Raw genomic sequence first — 24,696 nt, forward strand, 5'->3', positions numbered from 1 at the left:
TTGCTATCAACTTATTATCTGCTATCGTTAGGGGCTAGACAAAAATAAGTCGTTCTATATTTTGTATTTACGATATTTCCTTTATTGTTTGTATTAATGCTTATTTCTCGCATTCAGTTATTTTACAATCCCTCTTCATAACCGCCATGATAGATTTGCTGGATCAATGTTACTAAAGGTAGTGTCGGTCGACAGTCGGCCGATAGTCGGTCGATAGTCGGTCGATAGTCGGTCGATAGTCGGTCGATAGTCGGTCGATAGTCGGTCGATAGTCGGTCGATAGTCGGTCGATAGTCGGTCGATAGTCGGTCGATAGTCGGTCGATAGTCGGTCGATAGTCGGTCGATAGTCGGTCGATAGTCGGTCGATAGTCGGTCGATAGTCGGTCGATAGTCGGTCGATAGTCGGTCGATAGTCGGTCGATAGTCGGTCGATAGTCGGTCGATAGTCGGTCGATAGTCGGTCGATAGTTGATCGATAGTCGGCTGAGAGTCGGAAAATAGTCGGTCGACATGTCGGTCGATATGTCGATCGATACATGTCGGCCGATATTCGGTCGCCTTATTGGTAAACAATCGGTCGATATTTGACCGACACTTGGCCGACACTTGGCCCACACTCGGTCGACACTTGGCCGATGCTTCACCGATACTTCACTGACACTTAAGTAATGCTTCAATGGCATTTTACCTATTGTCGACCGTATGGACGTGTTTTAAGGAAATCTTAACAGGATAGAACTTCTGCTGTTGTTCGGGGCATAGACTAAAACTAGAAACAACGAAACGACTTTAACAACCGAAACGACCGAAACTGCCGAAACGAAACGACCGAAACGAAACGTTCAAAAACAAAACCACCGAAACAAAGGAAACGAAACCACCGACTGACAGCCAAAACGAATGGAGCAACTCAAACGAAACCATTGAAACAATCGAAACGAAACCACCAAATCAAACGAAACGTAGCCACCAGAATGAAGTATTATAATTTAGGCATGAATCATCTTCAACTGCACTGCTTTCCTAGCAGAGGTATGTTCAAATCTAACATATCGCTCGGGCCGTGTTTACGTGGAGGTGGTTAAACTCTCTTAGGAGGATCAGTTCTCTATGAACAGCTTCATTGTATTTCAATAAACAATAACTTTAATGAGGCAATTCAGTGTTCATGTTTAAAAAATTCATTAAAAATCATTAACCGTTATTATCACAAATCTAATATTATCTTTACTCACGCAGCCGGGTAAGGCAACTGAAACATATAAATACAACGAAAATGAAGTCAAGTCTGAGGCTCGGTCGAAATCTTGCAATTAAATGTCTGATCTACCCTTTTTTATAATTACCCACTACATTTTGAAATAACCGATTGCTTTCTACAGAACGTCAAAGAAAATAATCCTAGCTAAAAAACACTTCGCCAGAGCCTCGCGAAAATTGCCCCCCATTCTGAAAATGATTTACATTGTATATCAAAAGTTAAGCTTCCCAACATGCCCAAATTTTTTCGAAAAGTTCTTTGTACCCTTATTTTTGCAAAAAGCAGTAGAAAAAATATCCGCCTTATAAATTGGTTGCAAACGAACAGACTACTGAAAAGAAATGTCAACTGCGGGAATTGTAGGAATGCAATGCGCCTCATTCGCCATCTGCGCAATTGGGACGGATACATTTGGTAAGTAATTTCAATTCCAGTTTCAATTCATTTAACTACAGATTTTCCCTGCCGACCTGACCTAAAATTCGATAGCATTCAACTATTTCAGACCAGTTGGAGTGGACCCGGGATTTGCGATAACGGTTTGTAAACGGTTTTCGCAAACTCTTGAGAAGGACTTCAAATTAAAAAACAACACCCTATTTCAGACCAAAATGGTCAAAATCTAAACCCTTGGAACGGGACATACCTACATAGCTTAAATTTGACTTTTCAACAGGAGATGTCACCGCTGTCGACGCTTTTTGTCAGTGAGAGTACATTTGTATTTCTCTGGAAGCAAAATTTCAATCGCACGGCAGTTGCAGTTTCTCTGGAAATGGGCGTACAAGAGTTCGTTACGAATGATGAAAATTGAAGGAACGGCCTCACAGAAATTTTTAGTCAAGTTTGCACGAAAGTGTCGGCAAATTGCATGGGAAGCATTGTTGCGTCACCCGATCCCACAGTTAGGCGGACCAGGTGTGATTGTGCAGATCGACGAATCAGCGTTTAATTACAAGTCCAAGGTGAGAAAATAGGAAGTACAGGCCTTCGAGTAGTCATGAGTTAGGTGGGTTCGGACCCTAGAGGGTGTCCTTCAACGAAAAATGGTATCTGTATTTTTAAAGTAAATTCCAACAAATTATGTTGACATAGATATGTTTAACTTTTTTTGTTGACATCTGGCTGACATCACTTGTCAGTGAATGGTACGAACCAAAACATGAATAGTGGAATACCGAATTTCGAACCATAAACGGAAATTGCAATTTGTTCGAAAAATGGGGAGCTTCGAGAAAGCGGGAGTAAAATTACAATGAAGTAAAGCCAAGGGAAACGAATTTTGCCTCCAAAAAAGGGGATTTTCGGAAAATTGAGTATTCGAGAAATCTGTATTCCACTGTACAACGGTCGTAGTTTCTAAGAGAACGCAAGCGTTGCGAGTACACACAGTACATACAGTACATACAGTACATACACTACATACAGTACATACAGTACATGAACTCACCACAGGAACCTTTGGCAGAGTGAAGGAAAATGTGAAATGTACGCACTAGCTGACCTCAGCTGTTTCCATCCTCTCATTACAGAACCAAACTAAGGCATTTAATCTGATGCTAAAGATTTTTGGGAGCGCGTCGTATCACCTCCGCCCCCTCCCATCTTTAATGTACCGTATTTCCAATGATTCTTTTCATAATATTTTAATTCATGCAGCTGTAACTGTTATTCCTTTGCAGTTTAACAGGGAGCGTCGGCCTCGAAGAGAGAGATGGGTACTGGGGTTGTTTGACACACAGTATACTCCAGCCCGTCCATACCTACAGCCCGTAAGGCGACGCAATGCGGCGACTCTTTTGCGTATTATTTAACGGAAGGTTCAACCTGGCTCCATAGTGCACACGGACCAGTGGGCGGCTTATCGGCAACTCCAGAGGAGACTCGGTTTACAACACGGGGCGCTGAATCATTCGATCATTTTGTTGATCCAGTAACCGGAGTCCATACACAGAACGCTGAAAGCAACTAGTGTACGGCAAAGGAAAAATTTAAGAAAATGAAGGGAAACACAAACCCTGACTTTCTCTTTGAAAACCTACAGGAATTCACGTGGCGAAGGTGATATGGTTAGCCTCACCCAAATGGATGCTTTCGAAGGCTGCTCGATGACATTGCTGAATAGTATCCCCTTTAAGGGAATCAGTCAAAACCATTGTATTCGTACGGGACCCAACACACAGCAAAAAAAGGTTCGTCTCTTTCTGCTTCCATCATCCCCCACCCTCAAAGTAGGCTTGGTTCCATACCCCCACACCGGAGTAAATCCATCTGTGTGTTGTTTTACAAGCTTCTTGGACACAAAATAATTTAAATAATCTTTGTTGAGAAGATTTTTGTTGGTTATTTTACTTGTCAGAATAAAGTTTTATTGGTTTAATGTTAACTGTCTCGGAACTTTTGCTATTTGAAGAGATGCAATTCATCCAGTTCCGGCTGTACCATAGACATGTGTGAACTAAATACTAAAAAGCATGTTACTCGGCTAGAGTTTATTCCCGTGAAGTGACGCCCCTGCGATTCGCGTAAGTCATTAGTTATTGTAAAGCTCCGTTAGGCGGGTAGGAAAAAGCTTAAGTCTCAAAAATAAAGGGAAAATATTCGAGAGAAAAGTACAGATTGAAACCATAAAGAGATTAGGTCTTCGGAAAGTTTTATCATAGGTGCTAACTTTTTCTTAAAGTGGGACGGTGACGCAAGGATTTGCGTTTATGAGGATTTTCACTTTCCCGTTATTGTTACTTGCTTAACGGACTTCAATTCGTGAGTGGCTCATGTTGTAGTTAATAAGTCACCCCCAAATTTTTTAAATTCACCACGTCATTCATAAGTCGTTTCTTATCTTAATCATATACCTGAAAGTTTATGCGTTCAAATCAAATTTTCTTCTAATCAAATTTTTCAATACCGACACTGCAACAATACACAACCACACGAGCGGCGTTCAAACTGTATTTACCGATAAAGTTCAGACACTTCACCGATAGACTTCCGACACTCGGCCGATAGACCACTGACACTTGACCGATATTCCACCGAGACGCGACACTCCCTCTGTCGGTCGACATATCGACCGACTATCTTCCGAGTATCGATCGACCATCGACCGACTATCGACCGACTATCGACCAACTGGCGACCGACTGTCGACCGACATATCGACCGATATGTCGGTCGACATGTCGGTCGCCATGTCGGTCGACACTACCTATAGTAAAATTGATCCGATTTGTTTTCCTCCATTTGTGGACGCCATCTAGAATTTTACACAAGAAGTTTGAAATCGTCTTCGGACTATCAAAAGTTTGCGCATGCGTAAATCGTAGCACTGTCCCTTTTATTGACTGATACTGAACGTAAATGATTTACCTTTCCAAGTCTATACTTATTTTACTCCTAAAGTCTCTTTGATAAAGGCGGGTAAACAGGACGTCAATTCTGCTCGCCTATCCGGCTTCATATGAATCCGAGATAATATGAGATAATTTTTGTAATATTTCATTTTTAACCATCTGCTGTAGTCCTTTGGTTACACTGCTGGCGTATTTTTCAAATATGCAGCCAGACTTAATGGGAGATGAAATTCCAATGATCACCTGTTGATTGGTTTTCGTTTTGGCAAAGAACGATAGGTTTCTTCTACAACAGAATGCGCTCTCATACTGCCTGAGATTGTCTCTGTGTGTATCCATCAACCCTGTAGTGCACAGTGATTTAGCAAACCAGGCAACAACACGTCCCTTGCTGATAGACCAGCTAAACAATGCTTCAGTTGATTCTGGTATGGAGGATTTAGAAAACATTGGTGGTTTCCAGCATTATACCATTGTTTCAAGGAACTGGGAGACTGACATAAAATTACTTTTACCTATTTGGTTCGGGTGGCTTTAGCTAATCCCGAAACTTATCTGAAGTCAATTCGAGAGTAATCTGCTTTGACAGGTGGACCTTCAAGTTAACAACGGTGTGAAAATCGACTAAAAAGATGAAGTTTCACATCTTCAAAGCTCTTTTCTACCACAATTAACCCCTAGGGGACTGAGGGGGGTGGGGGTTTTTTGACTCAATTGGTGACATGACATTACTAATTAGGCCACCAAATTTTTTTAATATGGCAGAAAACAATAAAACTAACATTTTTAGAAAGAGGAGATTTTGTACTTTCATTTGGTGCAATGAACTAATACATGTGTCTTACAGAAAAAATATGAAAAATCCAGAAAGGTAATAAAACAGATTTTTTCCCCAACCGTCCTCAAATTAGAGAACAGAACTGAAGTGAAAATTTTGTCAACACAATAACTGTACACAAAATCAAATTCTATATACACAGAACACTTTTCCTAGCACAAAATAAAACACTACTGTTCTTCTTTTAACCATATTTAGTTGCAAACTTGATGTCAGTCAGTAGTCTCAAAATCATTTTAGTGTTCACTTGAATCAACCTTAAACCTCGATAAGTAAATTAATGTTTTGATCAAAGGAAACATAAAATCATCTTGATCTCCTTTGAAGTGGTCTGCCTGGACCATTTCTTGGTCTGCCATGACTGTCTTTGAGTCTCTTGGGACCATTTCTACTGGGGTCATCAAAAAGATAATTCTGCAGTGTGTGGTAGCGCTCAAAGCAAGGTGCTGGACACATACGCACTTGGCAAACTGAGCACTCATAGACTGTTTCCACTCGTTGAATATGTATTTTACAGTTTCTGTGAGTATCAGTTGCCACAGGATGGTGAAACTGCTGGCGGTCAAAGCGGACATCCTGTACTGCTACATTGCCTCCAGAAAAGTTGTTCCGTCGAAAAGAATTTCCTCCTATCAGTTCCCGCACAAGATTCTCTTTGAATTTGACAATGGTGACTCTAGGATGGCCAGCTCTTCTATACATGATGTGGGCATTCAACACAGCAACTTCAAGCATATGAAAGAAAATTTTGTAATACCAAATATTTCCTTTCATAAGCCTGCAGCAAGTTGCTATGCGTTGATCACCCAAATCAACTCCTCCCATATGGGAGTTGTACAGTTTAATCAACTGTGGCTGTGCAATGTTCTGCCTTTGCCATTGTCCTCGTGTTTTCACCCTTCTCTCTATCTGTCCAATTCCCAAACCCTCAGGGAGAGTTGAGAGTAAATGTACCAGCTTTCGGTCCTTCCATGTCACACAGATGAGGTTGCCACTTTGATGGAAAAGTGATTCTCCCCTGACAAGGCTTTTGACCTGCTCGCATTGCTGGTCAACAATGTCCTGAGGTAGGTACTTTCTATTTCCCCTCACTGTTCCACAGGCTCTAATTCCCTTTTTTTCCAGTTCTAGAAAGAGAGGTACACTGGTATACCAGTTGTCAACAAACAATTTGTAACCTTTGTTGAAATAAGGCTCTGTTAGCTTTAGAACAACTTGCTTAGCCAAATCCTTGCTTGCTGCTGGACCCTCTTTTCCAGTGTAAATAGAAGTACCAAGTACATAGCCAGATGCTGAATCTGCTATAACAAAACCTTTGATCCCAAATCTGCTTCTCTTCAAAGGCAAAAATTGTCTGAAGTGAACACGGCCCTTGAATTTGATCAGTGTCTCATCAACAGATACATTCTGAGAAGGCGCATATACAGCTGTAAATCTGGGCACAAGAGCATCTAAAAATGGTCTAATTTTCCACAGTTTATCCCTGCTGGGATCTGTCTGGTCTGGGGCATTGCAATTATTTACAAAGTGGAGATATCTCAGAATGTGAAGGTAGCGGTCTCTTGACATGGTGCTAGAAAACAGTGGAGTTTTGGTGACTGAATCAGTTGACCAGTAAGCTTTCAAATTGCTTTTTTTGACAAGACCCATTGCCAATGTGAGCCCAAGCCAAGCCTTCAGCTCTGGAAGGGTAAAATCGTGGAGATCACCCTGGGAATTGTCCTCAAGCTGCCGTTTTTGATGCTCAAACCGTTTGGTCTCGCGAATAATCAGCTGATAAACATCGTCAGTAAACAGAAGTTGGAAGTAATCTAAACAATTACTGTCATTATCCATTTCTACCCTCATACCAACCTCTTCGCGAAAATTTATGCCTTCTGGGGGTTGTATAGTAGATGTCCATCTCATATTGGAGTAGTTTTGCTCCTCGTCATCGCTGTTTTCAATTTCTCCATCACTTTCCCCTTCCTCTTCATCGCTATTTTCCTCTTCATCGCTGCTATCGACATCGGAAGGCGCTTCATGGTCAGAATCCACGTGGGCGATTCGCAGAAATGCTACAGGCAAGTCATCTTCGTCCACAAAAGTTAATCCCATCGATTCTGCAGCCGCCATTTCGATCTTTTTCGCTAACAGATATCTTACTAATGTTTTGGCGACGCCATATTTAAATGGCAGACGCGATATCGGCAACAACTGGAGTAAAAAATTCAGGAAAATTCGTATTTCGATGTTTCGAAGAGCTCTTTTAGCTGAAAATGAGCCTCATTTTGTTATCCAGCGGTTTAATGCATAAATAGCCTCAGTTCCCCACGGGCTTGCTTTAAATAGCAACAAAAATAGGGTGATGTAATTTTCTACGGCTGTGGCCGTAGTTCGTCCCCCAGGGGTTAACAGTAATGTCGTGATCTCATTTGATAATTTGCTGTTGTCTAGAAGAGTACAGAGAACGCTGCTCGCGTCAACGTGTCACTCAGCATGTCACGCACTGAAAGAATCGTTTTATTTCACGCCAATATTGTGGTAGAATCAAAACAGCAAAGATTTGGCGTGGCTTTCATTCTTATTGGTTCTGGCTTGGGTATTTTAGGGAGACCGTAGAAAGCTCTGGAACCGATGGCTCTGAAAGCGGATCCAACTTCCTTTTAAGATCGACCTTAATAGTTCCCTCGGTGTAAATTTTGTTGGTGAAGGTGCAAACTTTCTTCCAGTAGCCGTTGGTTGGATTATAGCCGAGTGGTTTATAGGATTTCTAATGATCAAGGGGAGATTTGCATTTTTGATCGTAGTCTTCATGATTGAGCACTACAAGGCACCTACCTTTGTCCGCCGGAACAATGACTACATTCTCGTCCTTTGTCAAGTCGTTTAAGGCCAAGTACCATCAAGGCGCAGAATTCGGCTGTCTACAGCCATTTACGAAGCTCGGGACACTCCTTTGGTCTAAGCGGTGTGAAGATCTTGGACAAGGAAGAAGACTGGGTCAGACGTGGCATCAAAGAAGCTGTTTGGGAGAGGCTAGAGGAACCTTCTCTTAATAAGAAAGGGGGGTTGCGGTTTGTACTATCGCACACGTGGGACCGTGCGTTACGGGACGTGCCGAGTTAGCTATCACGTGACACTTGCGTGACCAAGGCTGACTCAACCTAGTTCCCAGGCTCACTACGGGGCGTGGGAAGATGAGAGGCCCTGGGAACGAGGTTTAGGCTGACTCGGCAGTTTCCTGATGAAGGCCGTGTGATAGGGCCGAAACGTCGATCGTTCTTCTATAATTTTCCAGTACTTGAATTATTTTCTTTTTATCTTATTACTTCGCCAAAGTTCCGCAACTTTTCAACTGGTCTGCCAATGCTAATAGACATTTCATTAGTCCGTTTAATAAAAAAACCCTTGAGGTGCGCGAAATCAGTAAGTCATTAGTTTTTATTTGCTTCTCGGCTTCTTGCAAAAATTATTTCGATGTTATGATTTTAAAACATTTCTGAGTGATGGGCACTCAACTCATCCTATAGGTAATGACAGTCGTGGCACGGAGTTGCGATGCTTTTGACAAGCGCCATAGTAAGCTCTATTTTCCCTGATTGGCTGGAGAGAAAAGCAACCACATATTTACATGGACGAGCGTTAAAATGATTAAAAACAAAATTAAAGGCATGAGCTCCCGGCTTGCAGTCTGGAGCCTTTATAAGTTTTTAAAATATATTTCCTTTCAGTTTTCAAAGCCTTTAGGGTCAGAAAGATTACGTTTTAAGATGAAAAGAAAAAATAGTTGGCCAGAGAATGCCTATTCATCAAAAATGAATTTAAATCCTGGTTGCTGATCTGTTCTGAACGTACAAAACAGGCTAATACATTAGGAAATTAGCCCTATGCAGAAACCTTGCCTGCAGAGCTGTCACCGCTGGTAAGCTGACCCAGTTATCATGATGATATTGCTTCGTGTTAACCTTCTGTTACATTTGAAGGGAGGAATACTCTGGTGACAAAGGAGATAGTAATATTGATTACCCGAGTTCCTTTGGAAATCCTCTTGTCTTAACTTCTTCATGCACGGTTGAAATATGGTCATTTCTTTGAGAGCAAAAGCTAACCTATATCAGGATCTCTTGGACAACAACCGGATTTAACACCTGCTCTTCACCCCTTCAAGGAAATCTTGAGCTTAATTTCCCGCCATGCAACAATCGCTTCCAAAAGGAACAAACTTTCCTCCCTCCCCACCCCTGATACAATGTTGTTGGGGCTTAACAGCTCAAGCATGCATTTCTTGTGTTACTGCAAACAATATTGCATTAGGAAAGCGGGGTAACAATCTTTGAATTTGCGACGGGAAGCATTTTTGTCAGGGTGAGTGCAAAAAAAAAGGTATTTTTGTAATGTGTCTCAACAGGTTTTGTCTGAGGTTGTAGCTTTACCCACGTTCAAGACCACCCCGGCTGGGTGAAAGACAAAACAAAGTAAGGAACAATTGATTGTTAGGATATTATTTTTATTATCATTACCACAAGTTTTACTACCTTTAGGGCCACCTTATTTACGTTTAGTAATCAATCTCACCTTAAAAATAGTGTTAATACATTATATGAATGAATACGTCCGATTATAAAACCCTGCAGAGAAGGCACAAGTTCAACGCCAGGGCTCAATGAAAATTCCTCTTGCAAAGTGTTACCACCAAAATGGATTTTTAAGGCAGCAAAATTTCAGTAGTACTATTCATTTGAAAAGAGCACATAATTACTGCCAAAGGTTGTAATCTCCCTTATGGCCCTGTAAATACTAAATTACAATGACACAGTAATAAAAATATAATATATTCAATTATTAAATAACTACAATATTCTATACACTCTGATTAAATTCTGATTCCTAATTAAATCAAGACCACTTCTTTTGAATTACTTCTCTTTGAAAAAGCAGAATAATTCAAAATTTCTACTGTCAGTTAAACAGTATTGCATAAAAAAAAATTCATAAAAAATTAAAAAAATTAAAAAAAAAAAAAGTTGTTTCATAAAATTTGTACCTGGAATATGCAGGCACTAGGCTAACTTACCAAGTAATTAAGTAATTATAATTTGGTGTCCCAGTAACCATGAGACCCCTTACAACATCACCCCTGAACCACACATTAAGGTCAGGAGAATAAAGGAAATGATCACCAACAAAAGACACTCTTGATTGTTAATCAAATTCTCCTTGTCAGCACCGTGGGAAATGTGCAGAGAACAGTACGGAGAAACGGAGAATATGCAAACTGGTGTCAGGGTGTAAAGGGTTTGGGCATTTCAAGGAGAACAGTTCCCCTCAGCCAGGTAATCGGGTTCAGGTCCATCGAAATTTTTCAAAAATATAATTTGGTCACTCTTTATCACAGAATGATATGATTGATAGGTAACCATCCCAAATAACAACAGAATTCTAATAAAATAATAATGATTTAAATGATATGCACACATTCTTTTTTTAACTTTCAATGTATCAACTTGTAGACCTACATTACAACTTTCCTAAACAGACTCATGATACTCAATAGGCATAGTACTGGCATTGAATAGAATTATGATATTCAACAAGCAAGCCATTTTTAAAAGTGAGTTAGAACAGCAATGTGCTTCAAATTTTCAAGATTAGCTTGGCATGATGACCAAGAGGGAAAGGGTCTGTATCCAGACGCTCTGCTCAAGTTCACTCCAAAGATCTGTCAACCACTAACAGCAGGAAAACTTTTGTGCTGTTTGGGCTGAGAATTCCCAGTCTGGAAGTGTTTTCTCTCTAGTTATCAATTACTAGTAATATAATTAAAACAGAGGATATCCGTTATCCTACCTAACCCTCTTACCGAGATCACACTGATAGGGCCAAAAATTTACCCACTGAGCAGCATTTTACAAAAAGGCGCACAACCTTTGTCTATCTTCACCAATCTTTTTTCACAATGTAACTTGACGTCCTCTGCAGAATACCGTTTTTGTACGATCTAAAGCAGTACGACATCTGATTAATTCTTCTAGGGTTTCACACTTAATCTTGTTTAGTTGTTCCACTAATCTACTTTGGTCTGGTTTTTCACCAATCACCATTTCTTGCACCACAAGGCCCACACTGAAAATATCCATCTGAAAGAAAATAAAAAGGTGTGATCAGTGTGACCTTGTCAGGGTGAGGGTAGTCTTGAAATTTAACAAATGGTAAACACCACAGCGTACACTATTGAGTTATGGATGCACGTGGGAGGTTGCTAAGCAGGAAAAAAGTGTAAGAGTCACTCGAGGCTATAGCTGAGAGTGACTCTAGTTTCTTGAGTGCTTGGCAAACCTCCCAAGTGCATCCATAACTCAATAGTGTATGCTGTGGTGTTTACCATTTGTTTTATAACATAACATTGATGCATTGTAGCTAATGAGTTCCCTTTTATTTAACAAATCTTACATGACCAGAAAAACAAGCGCATGCAGAAAAATAGTCTTTGCATTTGCTCACATCAGCAGCATACACCCATGGGAAAGTGGGGACGCAAAATTGACCAATCAGAGCACGCGCTTTGCTTTGGTTAAGTTATAAAAATTGTTGGAAACAAATTAAGCTGAATTTCACCTCAAAGTTGACTAATCGTCAACATGCTTATCAGATGCCTCGAGTTTAGAAAATGATCATCTTCCTTCTTGTGTTCTGAATGATACACAAAACAAATAAAATGAAGTTCAAATAGGACACAATAGTTCACCAACTGATGTAATCTGCGATACCAGCCAAGGAAATTTTTTAACCCATAGTTAAGCTTACATTAAACTGTATGCCTTCAATTTACTTTGTAGAGATTAAAATTACAGACACTTAATAAACAGAATGCTTATTCTCACCTTATATATCTGATGTTCATCTGGAGCACGATATTTAGGTGACCCAACATTTGGCATCATAACACCAGAACAATTATCAACTGTTCCATAATCCGATACAATTTCCTCCCATGAGTCATCTCCCATCTCTCTCACGAGAACGTTGTCAGATTTCAGGTCCTGATGTACCAGTTTTTCTCTATGAATATGGATCAGACCCTTAGCAATGTCTCTGATTAAGCTAAGTATTAGCTTTTCAGGTAACCCTCCCCGGGCCTTTCTATATTCTTTAATGAATCCAGAAAGGCTTCCATTATGAAGTTCACATACTAACAGGGGGAATTGACTTCTTTAACTGTTTCACCCAAAACATGCAAGAGATTTGGATCTTTACAGTGGGCAGCCACCTCCAATTCGTGAAGCAAAGAATTCATATCTGTTGGTTGGAAACACTTGGCAGCACAGGGATCTCCCCTGAATTTTGCTTTGTACACCACTCCATGTTTTCCTTTACCAAGAAGTGCTTCCTCAATTTTGACTTCCTTTGGATTAAGGAACCTTTCTTTTAAAAGATACATTAGCCAATATTGAAGGCAATCTCTTTGTTGCTGTTAGTAACACATGGATTTTACTTTCAAGTTTCATGATCTGCTCACAGAGGTCTGGCACTGACATGGAAGCATCTTTAGGGACCTTGAAATACAATGTGAACTTTACATTTAGATGATTTGGATACACACACTTAATACTAAATAAACAAGCTTGCAGAACTAATTTTACTGAGGCAGAGAGGAAAGGTAAACTATTTCATTTTGGTACATTTAACTTTCCTCCTTCGAATTCCAAACCTCAAATTTCAAACTTCTACCCTATCAATCATACAGTGATTTTTCTCTCCTCACCAAGTTGATAAATGATTACCATGAATAAGCATCAACGAAATTCTGTTTACAGTGCCACTTCTGTTACTGCAATCACATCCAAAACTGATCAATTAATATTACTTGATAAAAACCAATAAATTCTGACAAAATTCAACTCAAATGAACACAAGTAGATCAAAAACAAGGATCTGAACACAAAGACCTTGTCACAAAGCTAATTTTTTTTTCACTGGTGACAGCTTAGGTAGGATATGCTTTAAAACCATCCAAGAAAATGGGATCTAGTGGGTAATTTAGGGGCATACAGGGAAAATCCCCCGGATTAACATTGCTAGATGACAAATTCATCTGTTCTGACTGCCGTTTAATAGAAGTCCTATGTTGTGAACTAGGCATACAACTTCTGGAACTTAAAGAAAGAAATAAAGTACTTGTTCAATCAATCTAGCTTTTCTGACTCATGTCCAAAAACATTTCAAAGTTGGCCATGAGTACTTCATCCCAAACCATAGTCTACCAGATTCAAAATGAAAAGTTACCTGCTCCAGGAGGGGTTTATAACTCTGCACAAAATGCTTATTCACATCTATTCTGCACAGAGCATTGATCAGTAAGCCTCTACTTGTTCAATCAATCTAGCTTTTCTGACTCATTTCCAAAAAGATTTCAAAGTAGGCCATGAGTACTTCATCCCAAACCATAGTCTATCAGATTTAAAATGAAAAGTTTCCTGCTCAAGGAAGGATTTATCACTCTGCACAAAATGCTTATTCAATTTATTCTGCACAGAGCATTGATCAGTAAGCCTCTACTTGTTCAATCAATCTAGCTTTTCTGACTCGATCATGTCCAAAAACATTTCAAAGTTGGCCATGAGTACTTCATGCCAAACCATAGTCTATCAGATTTAAAATGAAAAGTTGCCTGCTCCAGGAGGGATTTATCTGGTACAAATTTAACACAGTGACTGCACAAAATGCTGACCAGGAAACTTATTCTCTAACTTAAGTTAAAAAATATCAAAACAATTTTTTTAAAAAAAGAAATGATTATCTCCAACTTCATCTCAACGTCACCTTGATCGATGTAATCATGTTCAATGGGTTTGTTGTCACTAGAATCCCCTTGAGGGAAAAAAATAACCACACTTGATTAAAAATGTCTAAATATAAATGTTTCAGGAGTCATAGCACTTCTGAGCATATTCAAATTTCTCATTCCTGTTCCATCCTTTTACAGCATTTACAGATCCAAAAGAAAGGAAAGATACTAAGCAGGTAATTGTAAGTGTAACAGATCTGTCAGCCTGATTGCACCCTTAGTAACATTTAGATTATGCTAAGGAGACTCCCCAAAGAGCAAGATTAAAACCTAGATTATCAGCTAACTGAAGTGAGGAAAAAGTTTGGTGACAGGGTTTTGACTGTGAAAGCCCACCAAGAGAAGTCAAATGACAAGTTACCACTGGAAAGAGAGCCAATCACTTGTTAAGTCAACGTGATTTTTAATATCATTAATAGTTTTGTTGCATAATAAACTGACTGCTTTCCAAAAGTTTTGAATAAAGGTCCATTTGCAAGGTCCAAAAATTTAATAACTGCCTAGGGCACTTACTCAATTAAATATGGTTAGTTATTCACATGCCTTCAGTTTGTAAATGAAACCACAACAAATTCTTCCCATAATCTTTGGTTTGTCAACATGCCATGTTGTTGTCACTCCCTCAAGAGCTTGACTGTTGATTGTTGATTAACCATCTGCTTCTGGCAGAAGTGGGGGAATGGACTGTTTATCCTTATTTACTTTGCATACGAGGTCTAGATTCCAAGACTGAATTACTTTAATCTTAGCAAAGGGGGATGGCTCTTGCCAAAAAGATTCACTTTCACTTCTGTTATAACCTCCCCAAGTTAAATGAAACAAAAGTATTCTAAACTGTGAAATGATAGTACTATGTGGTTCCTTTGAGCCACAAATAAACACACCTACACCATGGAGATGACTCAGCAGAGATTTCAAATTCTCTATGGTAAGACTGCCATGCTTTTCAGCGTATTTCTCAAGGAAAAATTCTGCAGTTTCCTTTCCAAGTAGTCTTTCAAAACCTTTCACCTCTTTACCAACTATTCCACTCTGATTTTTTTGCACTATCTCTTGTTTCAAATGCTCCGCTGTTTAAATGAAACAAAAACTAGTCAGTAATTTTTCATTCAAAAGTATTACTAACACATTGCATAACATATAACTTCCATTCCCATTTTGAGAAACTTTCAAGATCAGAACGAACTGCTCTGTGTCAAAAACACCATCCAAGCCATCTATGATCACAGACTGTTCCATAACAAAGCCATAGTCTTACAAGTCAAGCAATTGTTTTGCTATTGTTTTGTTTTATCTAAACATTGCCTGCGCGATGAAGCATGGCGATGTACTGCAATCTTGTTAAGGGAATGAAATGGGAAACAAAACATTTTATGCATGTGAATGAATTTTGAGATCACATAGGAAGTTAGTGAGGCACCATTTGCTATCCTTGTTTATAATCAAGAATGAAAAAAGTAAATGCAGGAAAGAAAACAATACCCACCGCATTGCTCTTGTCACACTTGACTGCCATATTTGAACAAACCTGAGACAAAACTGGTTTTAGTTCCCAGTGTTCCCAGGTTCATCCTACCTGCTAGAGGTAATGATAAAGAGTACTGGTGATGGGTTCTGAGTCAGACAACTTTTGGGAATTGTTGGCTACTCCATAGCCATCCCAAGCTCACAGCACAGGAAAAAGGAACAAATTAATTCTCAGACACATTCATACTTATTCCTAAAAGCAACATGCCTGTGTCGTGTGTGGTGAGTCTGAATGGGCATTTGACCGTTGTTAATGTTTTTGTTTCCGTGGGGGTGGGGGACTTGAACCTTGCCTAGCTGGGGTGGAACAGGAAATGCCAGATCTTTCTCGCAGAAAACAAGTATTATATCCTTAAATATAGAGGTGTTTAAAGATAAATAGTTCACTTTTGCGAATGAATGGTTCAGAAGATGAGGTCTACAAGGTGTGTAGGTGTAAAATCTTGGTCAATGTGAAGAAAGCCACGGTCGCTGACTTTCCCTATCACAAAGTAATTAGATGGGGTACTTAAACAATTTATTCCCGGGCGGGCGGGAATTTGAACAAAACAATCTTGAAAAGTTCAAATGCCCTGAAGGTTGCCGGGGAGGGAAGGAGATGTTGAAGCTTCGAATTATTCGACGTAGTACGCGAAGACCAGTTTACGTTTACCCACATCTACCTTTGGTTAGCCATGTTCTACCACGTTCACCCTCATCTACCCATGGTTAGCTATGTTCTCCAACGTTTACCACCAACTACCCTAGGTTAGCCATGTTCTATCACGTTCACCCTCATCTACCCTTGGTTAGCCATGTTCTACCACGTTCACCCTCATCTACCCTAGGTAACCCATGTTCTACCCCGTTTACCCCCCTTCTACCCTTGTTTAGCCATGTTCTACCAAGTTTACCCTCATCTACCCTATGTAACCCATGTTCTACCACGTTTACTCCCGTCTACCCTTGTTTAGTCATGTTCTACCACGTTCACCCTCATCTACCCTATTTAACCCATGTTCTACCCCGTTTACCCCCATCAACCCTTGGTTAGTCATGTTCTAACATGTTGACCCTCATCTACCCTGGGTAACCCATGTTCTACCACGTTTACTTCCATCTACCCTTGTTTAGCCATGTTCTAACAAGTTCACCCTCATCTACCCTAGGTAACCCATGTTCTACCACGTTTACCCCCATCTACCCTTGTTTAGCCATATTCTACCACGTTCACCCTCATCTCCCCTAGGTAACCTATGTTTTACCCCGTTTACCCCCATCTACCCCTTTTTAGCCATGTTCTTCCACTTTCACCCGCATCTACTTTAGATAACCCATGTTCTTCTCGGTTTATCCCCATCTACCCTTGTTTAGCCATGTTCTACCACGTTCACCCTCAGCTGCCCTTGTTAACCCATGTTCTACCCCGTTTACCCCCATCTACCCTTGTTTAGCCAAGTTCTACCACGTTTACCCTCATCTACCCTAGGTAACCCATGTTCTACTCCGTTTACCCTCATCTATCCTAGGTTAGCCATGTTCTACCATGTTCACCCTCATCTACCCCAGGTAACCCATGTTCTACCCCGTTTACTCTTATCTACCCTTGGTTAGCCATGTTCTACCACGTTCCCCCTTATCTGCCCTAGGTAACCCATGCTCTACCATGTTAAACTCCAGGTAACCCATGTTTTTCCTCGTTCACGCTATTTTCCTTGGTTTCAAGCAGTGTTACTCCTCGTAGGAATGATGGCTTATTACTCATCGAAGCCCAAAAAATTCATGGATTAAGAGGCATATTGAAGAAGAAGTCGACGGCCTGTAAAGGTCACTTGGAATCTAGAACAGGCTGAGGGGATCAGAATTCCTATCGTCGACAGGAACTCTGCAAATACGTGGAATATGGACACATTTTTATTCGTTGTTTTTTACAAGTGTAATAAAAGTTACAAATCTAACTGATGTTGAGCTATCTGCGGATAACATATATCTTAATAACCAAGCGCGAGGGCCGCACTTGGAGAATATCGGCCCGATGTCTTGACAGTACGGACCTCGCTGCGCTCGATCCGCACAAAAAAGACCGAGGGCCGATATTCTTCCAGTACGGTTCCGAGCAAGCTTGGTTAATAAGATATATTATTATACGACTGAAGTTCGAAGGGACACAAGTGCGGTATCATTCAGGACTATTCGCGACAATGCCCAGTCCAATACTGAGAGAATATTGACCGGCAATAGAGCATTTTGATTGGTTGATTTTAGTTATTGGCCCTCTGACTGCCCGAGTCTTGTAATAAATTTTCTTATTATACAATTTTGTAATTAGTTCAAAAGCATCATGACAAAAGCCCTTTAATCTTTCATCTGGATAAGCTGCACAGAGAGCTGCCAAGTTGGCTCACAAACAAAAAAAAATTTAGTGGACGCTCGTCTCAATTCGGGCTAACATAATAAGTGCACTGCTCGATTGGTTTTTCCGCTACGACGCCTATATCGCCTGCGTTCGGCTCATTTACAACCTTAAGAATGACCCCCGTCGCACCACTTAAAGAAAATTGGGAAAAGAAGCGTTAAGTAGCGCTTCCAAAGTAGATTGAAAATCCCTTTACATTTTCTTTTATTTTCCTCTGAATGGAAGAGAAGATAAAAGCCACGAGCAGTAACCCCTCTAAAGCTGTACTTTATTCATGCTGTTTCCATAGACTTAATGCTATCTTTTTCATCCTGTACATCTCCGTTGCTTCTTTGTCTTCAGCGTAACATCGCTCGTTTATCGTTTTATCTTGTAAAAAGTTCTTGAGGTAAAAATTTTCCTTGAGTGTAATAAGTTTCAAGTTTTAATGGACTTTATAAGGGACTAGAAATTCGATTGATTACGCACTTACAAAAAGCATTGATTAATTTTTTTTCAGGAGAAAAGATGCCTAACTAAAGTGCATTTCGCAAAAGTTTAGATAAGAAACCTCAGGAATCGTGACGGGGTTCTTAACGATAACAAAACTCCCACTTCGAGCATTTATGCAATTTGTTTACCCAAGAGAGAAACGCCCCTGGTATCACGACTAAGTAAAGTTACAAAGTAAAGTAATGCAAGTGTTTATTATTTAAGTTGCTGTTTCTAGCTGAAGTCAATGGAAGAAGTCTTGGAGTGATATCTGTTAGGAAAAATCTAATCACCTAAAAGTATGACCTAACACAACAAAACTATTTAACTACGGGTCACTATTATAAGCCGGCCAGATCTGTTTTTCTTTTTTTACAGAGGACATTTCGCCACCAATCACAACTTTAAACCAGATCGATCAGTTCTCAGGCGGTACTGTATGTTCTGGTAAAAGTTTTGTAATTGTTCAAAAAATACCCATGTATTTACAGGCTTATTGAACAACAAATCAACGGCTTACTAGTACAATATTTTGTGAAACGAAACGAAACGAAACCAGGCGAGATGTAACGAAATTAAAAGAATAATGCAGATATATTTTGTAATAAGTTAAAGGTGACTTTCACGAGGATTTGGAGTAATCTACAATCAATGAGAAGGATTTTTATTCATTTTACAAAGGAGCAAGATAAGAAGAGTTACTATTTTTTGAAGTCAACTATTTTCACCCTGCGGAGAAAACGTGACGCCTTTCATGTCACAAAAATACATTTAACCACTTCAAATCAGTATTTGACCGCCGACTTTTGCCTTGGTTTTATTTCTTAAATCGTATTCAAGTAAATGCGAAATGGACCATTTTCACCCTTCAATAACAATGTCTTTCTATTCAGATCACACAAATACGTTCAAAAGTCACTATCCGAGGGCAAATATGCTATTTTAAAGAACATCAAAATTCCAAGGGGCAACTATCAGACCGATAAACATTCTATTGTCTTTATTGTTCACCACTAAATTTTCTTCCTCGCGCTAGTTGCAAAACAGCCAAAACCCACTAAATGCAGATCAATCAAACATGTATTCATGCGTACAGCCTGTCACAAATATCATTAATTCGCAACTGTACATTGGCTAAATAATACGTTATACCTGTCAGAATTGAAAAGTCATTGTTTTACCGATCTGCCTAACTTCGCGGCCGTCAAGCCATTCAAATTTTTTTCACTCATTTTCCGCGTACAGGCACTACGGGCCGATAGTGTCTCTCCACGGATTAACACCATCGCGACTCGTGATCAATTTAAACCAGTAAGAATCGGGTAAAAGTTAGTGGTGAACTTTAATTCCCCTCAGCGAGTAGTAACGATGTTGCCATTCTCGTTTCACACGATAGGTTTTAATTAAACGCAATATCGAATTAAGTAAGATCTTGGCCATCTCCACCTGAATTAACGTTCAGTATCTTCATTCCCTATCAACAACAACAACAACAACAATCATTACTTCTACTCTTGTATTTGTCAAGTTAAAAAACAATATTGAAAATAAAAAGTATCTTGGCTAGCTGGTATAACCATAGGGACTAGCGGACCCAGGTACTCAGCAGACAACAACATTGAATGAAAATGAATTACTGATCAGCAACAACATTATAGAATCAAATACATATTATACAAAATAATTTATATCAAGACCTACAAAGGTCTACAGAATTTAAAAAACAAATAACTAAGAAGATAATTTGGGAAAAGACAGAATTGCAATCTAAGGTGATATAAATACATATCTCTGATAATAATTCAAATCGAGATCGTATTGCACTGATTCCTTAAATTTTGAAAGACTTTTCACTCATAGACTTCCATACTGTAGGACCTTTAAATCTTATATTGAACATGCCATGATTAGTTCTTGCTTAAGGTAAAGTTTTTGTACCTGATAGCAATCTTTTTGCGAACTCTTTTCGCGGGAAGGTCCTCAGCCGGAGTAAGCGCATCTTTTAACTTGTTCTTTCCCCTTCCTTAAGACAGGTTTGTGTCAGAAAGAAAAAAAAGGAAACGGCACATATGACATTTCACAAAGGAGGTTTTGAAAGATTATACCGAAGTTGTAAAATCTTTGTTACACGTTTTTGCATACCTTTGTGCTCTTTCGTCTTTGATACTTGCCTTCTATCAGTTGCTGAAGAAAAGAAGAAATATATCATGTAACAAAAAAATCTTCTTACTACTTCTCATACAACAGAATCATTAGGCAATGATGAAAAAGCAAAACCGACTGGTAGTTGATATATATGAGTGAAACTTCCAGCAAACGTTCCACGTTTGGACACCCTCTATGCGTGACTAGAGTATATACTCAATGAAAAATGAATCTAGTTATTTTTATCTTTTCGTATACTTTCTGCCTTTCAACCTCCACATTCTAACAGCAAACCATTCTTCAGCAATGAATTATAACATGAAGTTTCCATCCTCCATAGTTAAATATTATGGATTTTTACCTGAAACTTTTGAAGATATTGGGTACCCACTTTCTATAAACAGTGGACAAAAACATAATTTGGTCACATCGTTTGTGTAGATATAGACTTTGAGAACAGCGATGATTAAGTCACTGTGATCTCACCTCACAGCAAAGTTGTAAAAGAAATGGTTTCTTCCCCTTTTTTCCATGGAATTCGTTTGCCGATTTACAGCAATTTTATAATAACAAAGATGCACTGACGTTTCTTGCAGGATATAAAAATGTATAAAAAAGAGATTAGATCTCCCGGAACAGGACACGTATTTTATGGGTGTACCATAGCAAAAAAGAATACCTTTTGTTTCTTTTCAGTATCACTCACAATTATCGCGCCTGAAAAAGATTAAGAGATGTGTAACAGTCAAAAGTAAACATCATCTAGAGATCGTGGAAACAACGATACATCTTCGCCAGTTTAATGGAGAACACCTTGCTTTGTGACCGTGTGGACATTATTACTATTGCTTCTATATTTATGTTTAATATGGCTAATTTTAATTGAACAATCCTTCAAATACTAAGGGGAGAAGGAGATCAAGCTCATCAACATTCCTAGGAGTACTTTGCTCAGCATCTGTTGATACATCACCTGAAGGAAAAGGTGACATAGCTAATAAGTGGAATGAGAAAACTGCATCATTGTGAGGTTTATCGCATTACTTCAATCTCTCATTACTCAATAGCTAGATTTTTCGCTAGCTTTTTTCTGAAGTTTCAACGTGAGGAAGAACTTATAAAATTTTGTCATATTTAGACGATGCAGGCGAGCATGCTTTATAACCTTTACCATGGGGTTTTTAAGTGAGCTATTCCTAACCCAAAGAATGTATTATTCTAGGGCACCCCGCACTGAATACGAATATTGGAAAAAGCTTGCATAAAATAGGTTCAAAACTTCATCCTGTGATTAAAAAGATATCATACAAGTGACTTAACTGAAGCCAGGGAATACACGTGATGCTGAAAATTGTAACTTGCCTTGAATATTACTCGATGAACTTGTCTCGCCTGTATCTGTTCCTGTTAGGGACTCAACTAGAAAAAGAAGCTTCCATAAGTATTCTTCCTTTCTTCAGTTTACTTTTCAAACCCGCATTTTATTTTCAGTTGTATAACTTGCCTTGAAAATCGCTAGTTGAGCTTGTCTCGCCTTTATCTGTACCTGTTAAGGAATCAATTTAGAAAAAGGAGCGTCAATGAATTATCTTTCTTCCTCTAGCGAATTTTTAATCCCAGGGTTATATTTCATCTGTTCGTTTACTCAAAAGCTTCCTTTTGGATAGTTTTTTAAACCAAATAAAACACTGCCCAGAAGACAATAAAAAACTGAACTTTTTGGTGAAATTTTTTCATCTAACTTTCACTGATAACAAGTCTGGTTTAGTTGTTTTTATGGTAAATTACTTGTACTTAGGTCATTAAATTCAATTCATATACACGTACGAGATGCGGTACTTGTAGTCAGTGATAGAAAAGCTGCAAACAAGAAAATAAAGCAATGATTTGCAAACCATAACTATCACAGAAGCCTTATGTACTTATGTACTTGTTGAGGTGTGTAGTCTTTAATAGTTCGGTCAAAGCAGTTTTACGAACAGATTTTAAAAACATCAAAAAGGCCTTCAAGGTAACAATATTCTCTTAAACCAGCAATAGTCTTCTCAAGAAAAAAAAGTTAACACCCGATATAAACTGGTAGAAAAGGAACAACAGTTGCCGACAAGGGTATTTCACTTTCAGTTCTTCAGGGTATGGTTCTTTTGATTTGAAACATACCTGCATCGTCTGTCACCCTTTAGATGAAAACAGAAAAGGTATATCTATATATTTGCAAATTGCAACGTTTTTTAAACGTGTGTATGTATTTTTAATTCACAAGAGTGTATGACATTTTGGACTCCAGATACTCCCACTTATGCACACCTATATGTACATTTCATTATATCAATTGGTTTAGGCGAGGTCATATTAAAATTCCTACAAGCGAGCAATATCTTTTAAATTGTGTATCTTTACCTTTATCAAGTTCGCCCAAAATTTCAGCATCAAGCTAACGCCTACTTATGTGGGCAGATGTCCAACTTGTTATTCTGCTCCAAAACTTATTCGACTTCCCCACGCAACCAACAACTTTGGAGGTCATGAAATGCCTTATAGTGGCGTCGGTTATCACTGGGTCGATACCATTTACCCTCATGTGCCTAGCTAAGGAAGGCACATAAAAGGCTACAGCTTCCCCACAGCCACATCGAGAGGGCTTTATTCTATTATTGACAAAGGAAGCCACCTGACAAGCAAGCCAAATGATAATTATGGTTGGTCAAATTTTATAATACCCAAAAGGTAATAATAAGAAGAATAATCAATATTTACGTTTTGATCGTTAGAAACAGTAATTGATCCGAAGAAGTTCTTCAACACTTTGTCGATGTCATTGCAAACTTGCTTTGGCAACTGAACAGATGTGGCAGTGACATAGGATACTTCCACGTAACATGGCAGCACAACTTTTTCAATTTTTTCCTCTACGAGAATGAACAGCTCTGGCAAGCCTACCTTCTCAAGAATCTGCATTAAATTTAATAGACAACAGATCTTACGTGAGACATGATTAAATAAAAGTCACGATTTAAACAGGATTAATGCAAGATTTTGTTTTGACCCGTAATTTTCGGTTATTTCTATTTACTAAGATTATGGCTTTAACTTCCTATTCATGCACTTATTAATTTCGACCTGTTTTAAATGGATTAACCTAATCAGTAAATATGAGAACTGAAGTGTCGGCATATAGAACTGATGTATCCCATCCTAGTGCGGCTATGGGGCATACTATGAATCTCCATGACGAACAAACATTTATCAACTTTCTTTGTTCCCCAGTTTTACATTAGTAAACTCACCGTTTTGCATAAAAAAAAACCAGGAGAGAGTAGGACACCAAGGCCTTCTGATCTATGACTAACTCTTGATCGTCTGCCATCTCTACCAGAAGATCTGTAAAATGGTCAATGTCGCCATCAGTGGCTGTGGACAACTTCTGCCTCATGAACGCAGTGATAACTGCCACACTTGCGCTTGCATCGGTCATGGCATTTTCTAAAAGTTAATACCTGTCTCTGTACGTTTTAGACCTGTACAGAGCGTCTAGTGTTTCGAATTGAATTCTCATCACCTAGATAATACCCTACGAGAAAGTACATGTATATATTAATAAAAATTTCTGAAATTTTCCAGTTTGAAGTTTACATTGGTAGATAAGACATATTTCAGTGTTTCTGCTTGTAAAAGGCAATTGAAAGCGAGAATTCATGATGTACTTTAATTACAAATTATAACAAAGTGCGCACGTTGTTCCCTTCTAATTACTGGTGAGCAGCAATGGTTTATATCCATATATAAGTGCTACCGTGCTGAAATAACATGAAACTGAAGTGAGTAACTGCTTTTAGTATCGACCGCAGTTGTTGAATTGAAAGCGGATCAAAAAACT

At 39.0% G+C, this 24,696-nt stretch overlaps 2 protein-coding genes, 1 long non-coding RNA gene and 1 pseudogene across 27 annotated transcripts in view; 1 reads left to right on the plus strand and 3 right to left on the minus strand.

The window, feature by feature from the left end:
* The window catches only part of LOC148716693 (uncharacterized), a 35,370-nt gene extending 26,601 nt beyond the window's left edge, over positions 1–8,769 (minus strand). For all 10 annotated transcript variants that reach the window (XR_015995352.1, XR_015995356.1, XR_015995354.1 and 7 more), the window contains exon 1: positions 8,275–8,769. The gene's annotated coding sequence lies outside the window, so the exon portion shown is untranslated. The remainder of the gene's footprint in view (positions 1–8,274) is intronic.
* LOC148716695 (uncharacterized) lies at positions 1,496–3,400 on the plus strand (annotated as a pseudogene).
* Positions 8,770–9,922: 1,153 nt separating the features above from the next.
* Positions 9,923–24,696, minus strand: part of LOC111334189 (uncharacterized) — a 56,652-nt gene continuing 41,878 nt past the window's right edge. Inside the window, exons 1-6 of one of the 16 annotated variants that reach the window (XM_088745127.1) lie at positions 15,768–15,881; positions 15,166–15,351; positions 14,257–14,304; positions 12,953–12,989; positions 12,318–12,495; positions 9,923–11,573 (exon numbers count right to left, since the gene is read on the minus strand). In XM_088745127.1, the coding sequence (XP_088601253.1) occupies positions 11,388–11,573; positions 12,318–12,443 (312 nt within the window). In that variant the 5' untranslated portion in view covers positions 12,444–12,495; positions 12,953–12,989; positions 14,257–14,304; positions 15,166–15,351; positions 15,768–15,881 and the 3' untranslated portion in view covers positions 9,923–11,387. The other 15 variants (XM_088745125.1, XM_088745120.1, XM_088745118.1 and 12 more) reach the window with 15 other exon arrangements.
* LOC148716696 (uncharacterized) lies at positions 23,220–24,405 on the minus strand. The gene is made up of 3 exons (XR_015995675.1): positions 24,107–24,405; positions 23,577–23,771; positions 23,220–23,490 (listed from the first exon to the last, which is right to left on the minus strand). It is a non-coding gene; the product is annotated as an uncharacterized LOC148716696 (long non-coding RNA).

The sequence above is a fragment of the Stylophora pistillata genome, chromosome 14 (genome assembly GCF_964205215.1).
Source record: "Stylophora pistillata chromosome 14, jaStyPist1.2, whole genome shotgun sequence".
Lineage (NCBI taxonomy): Eukaryota > Metazoa > Cnidaria > Anthozoa > Scleractinia > Pocilloporidae > Stylophora > Stylophora pistillata.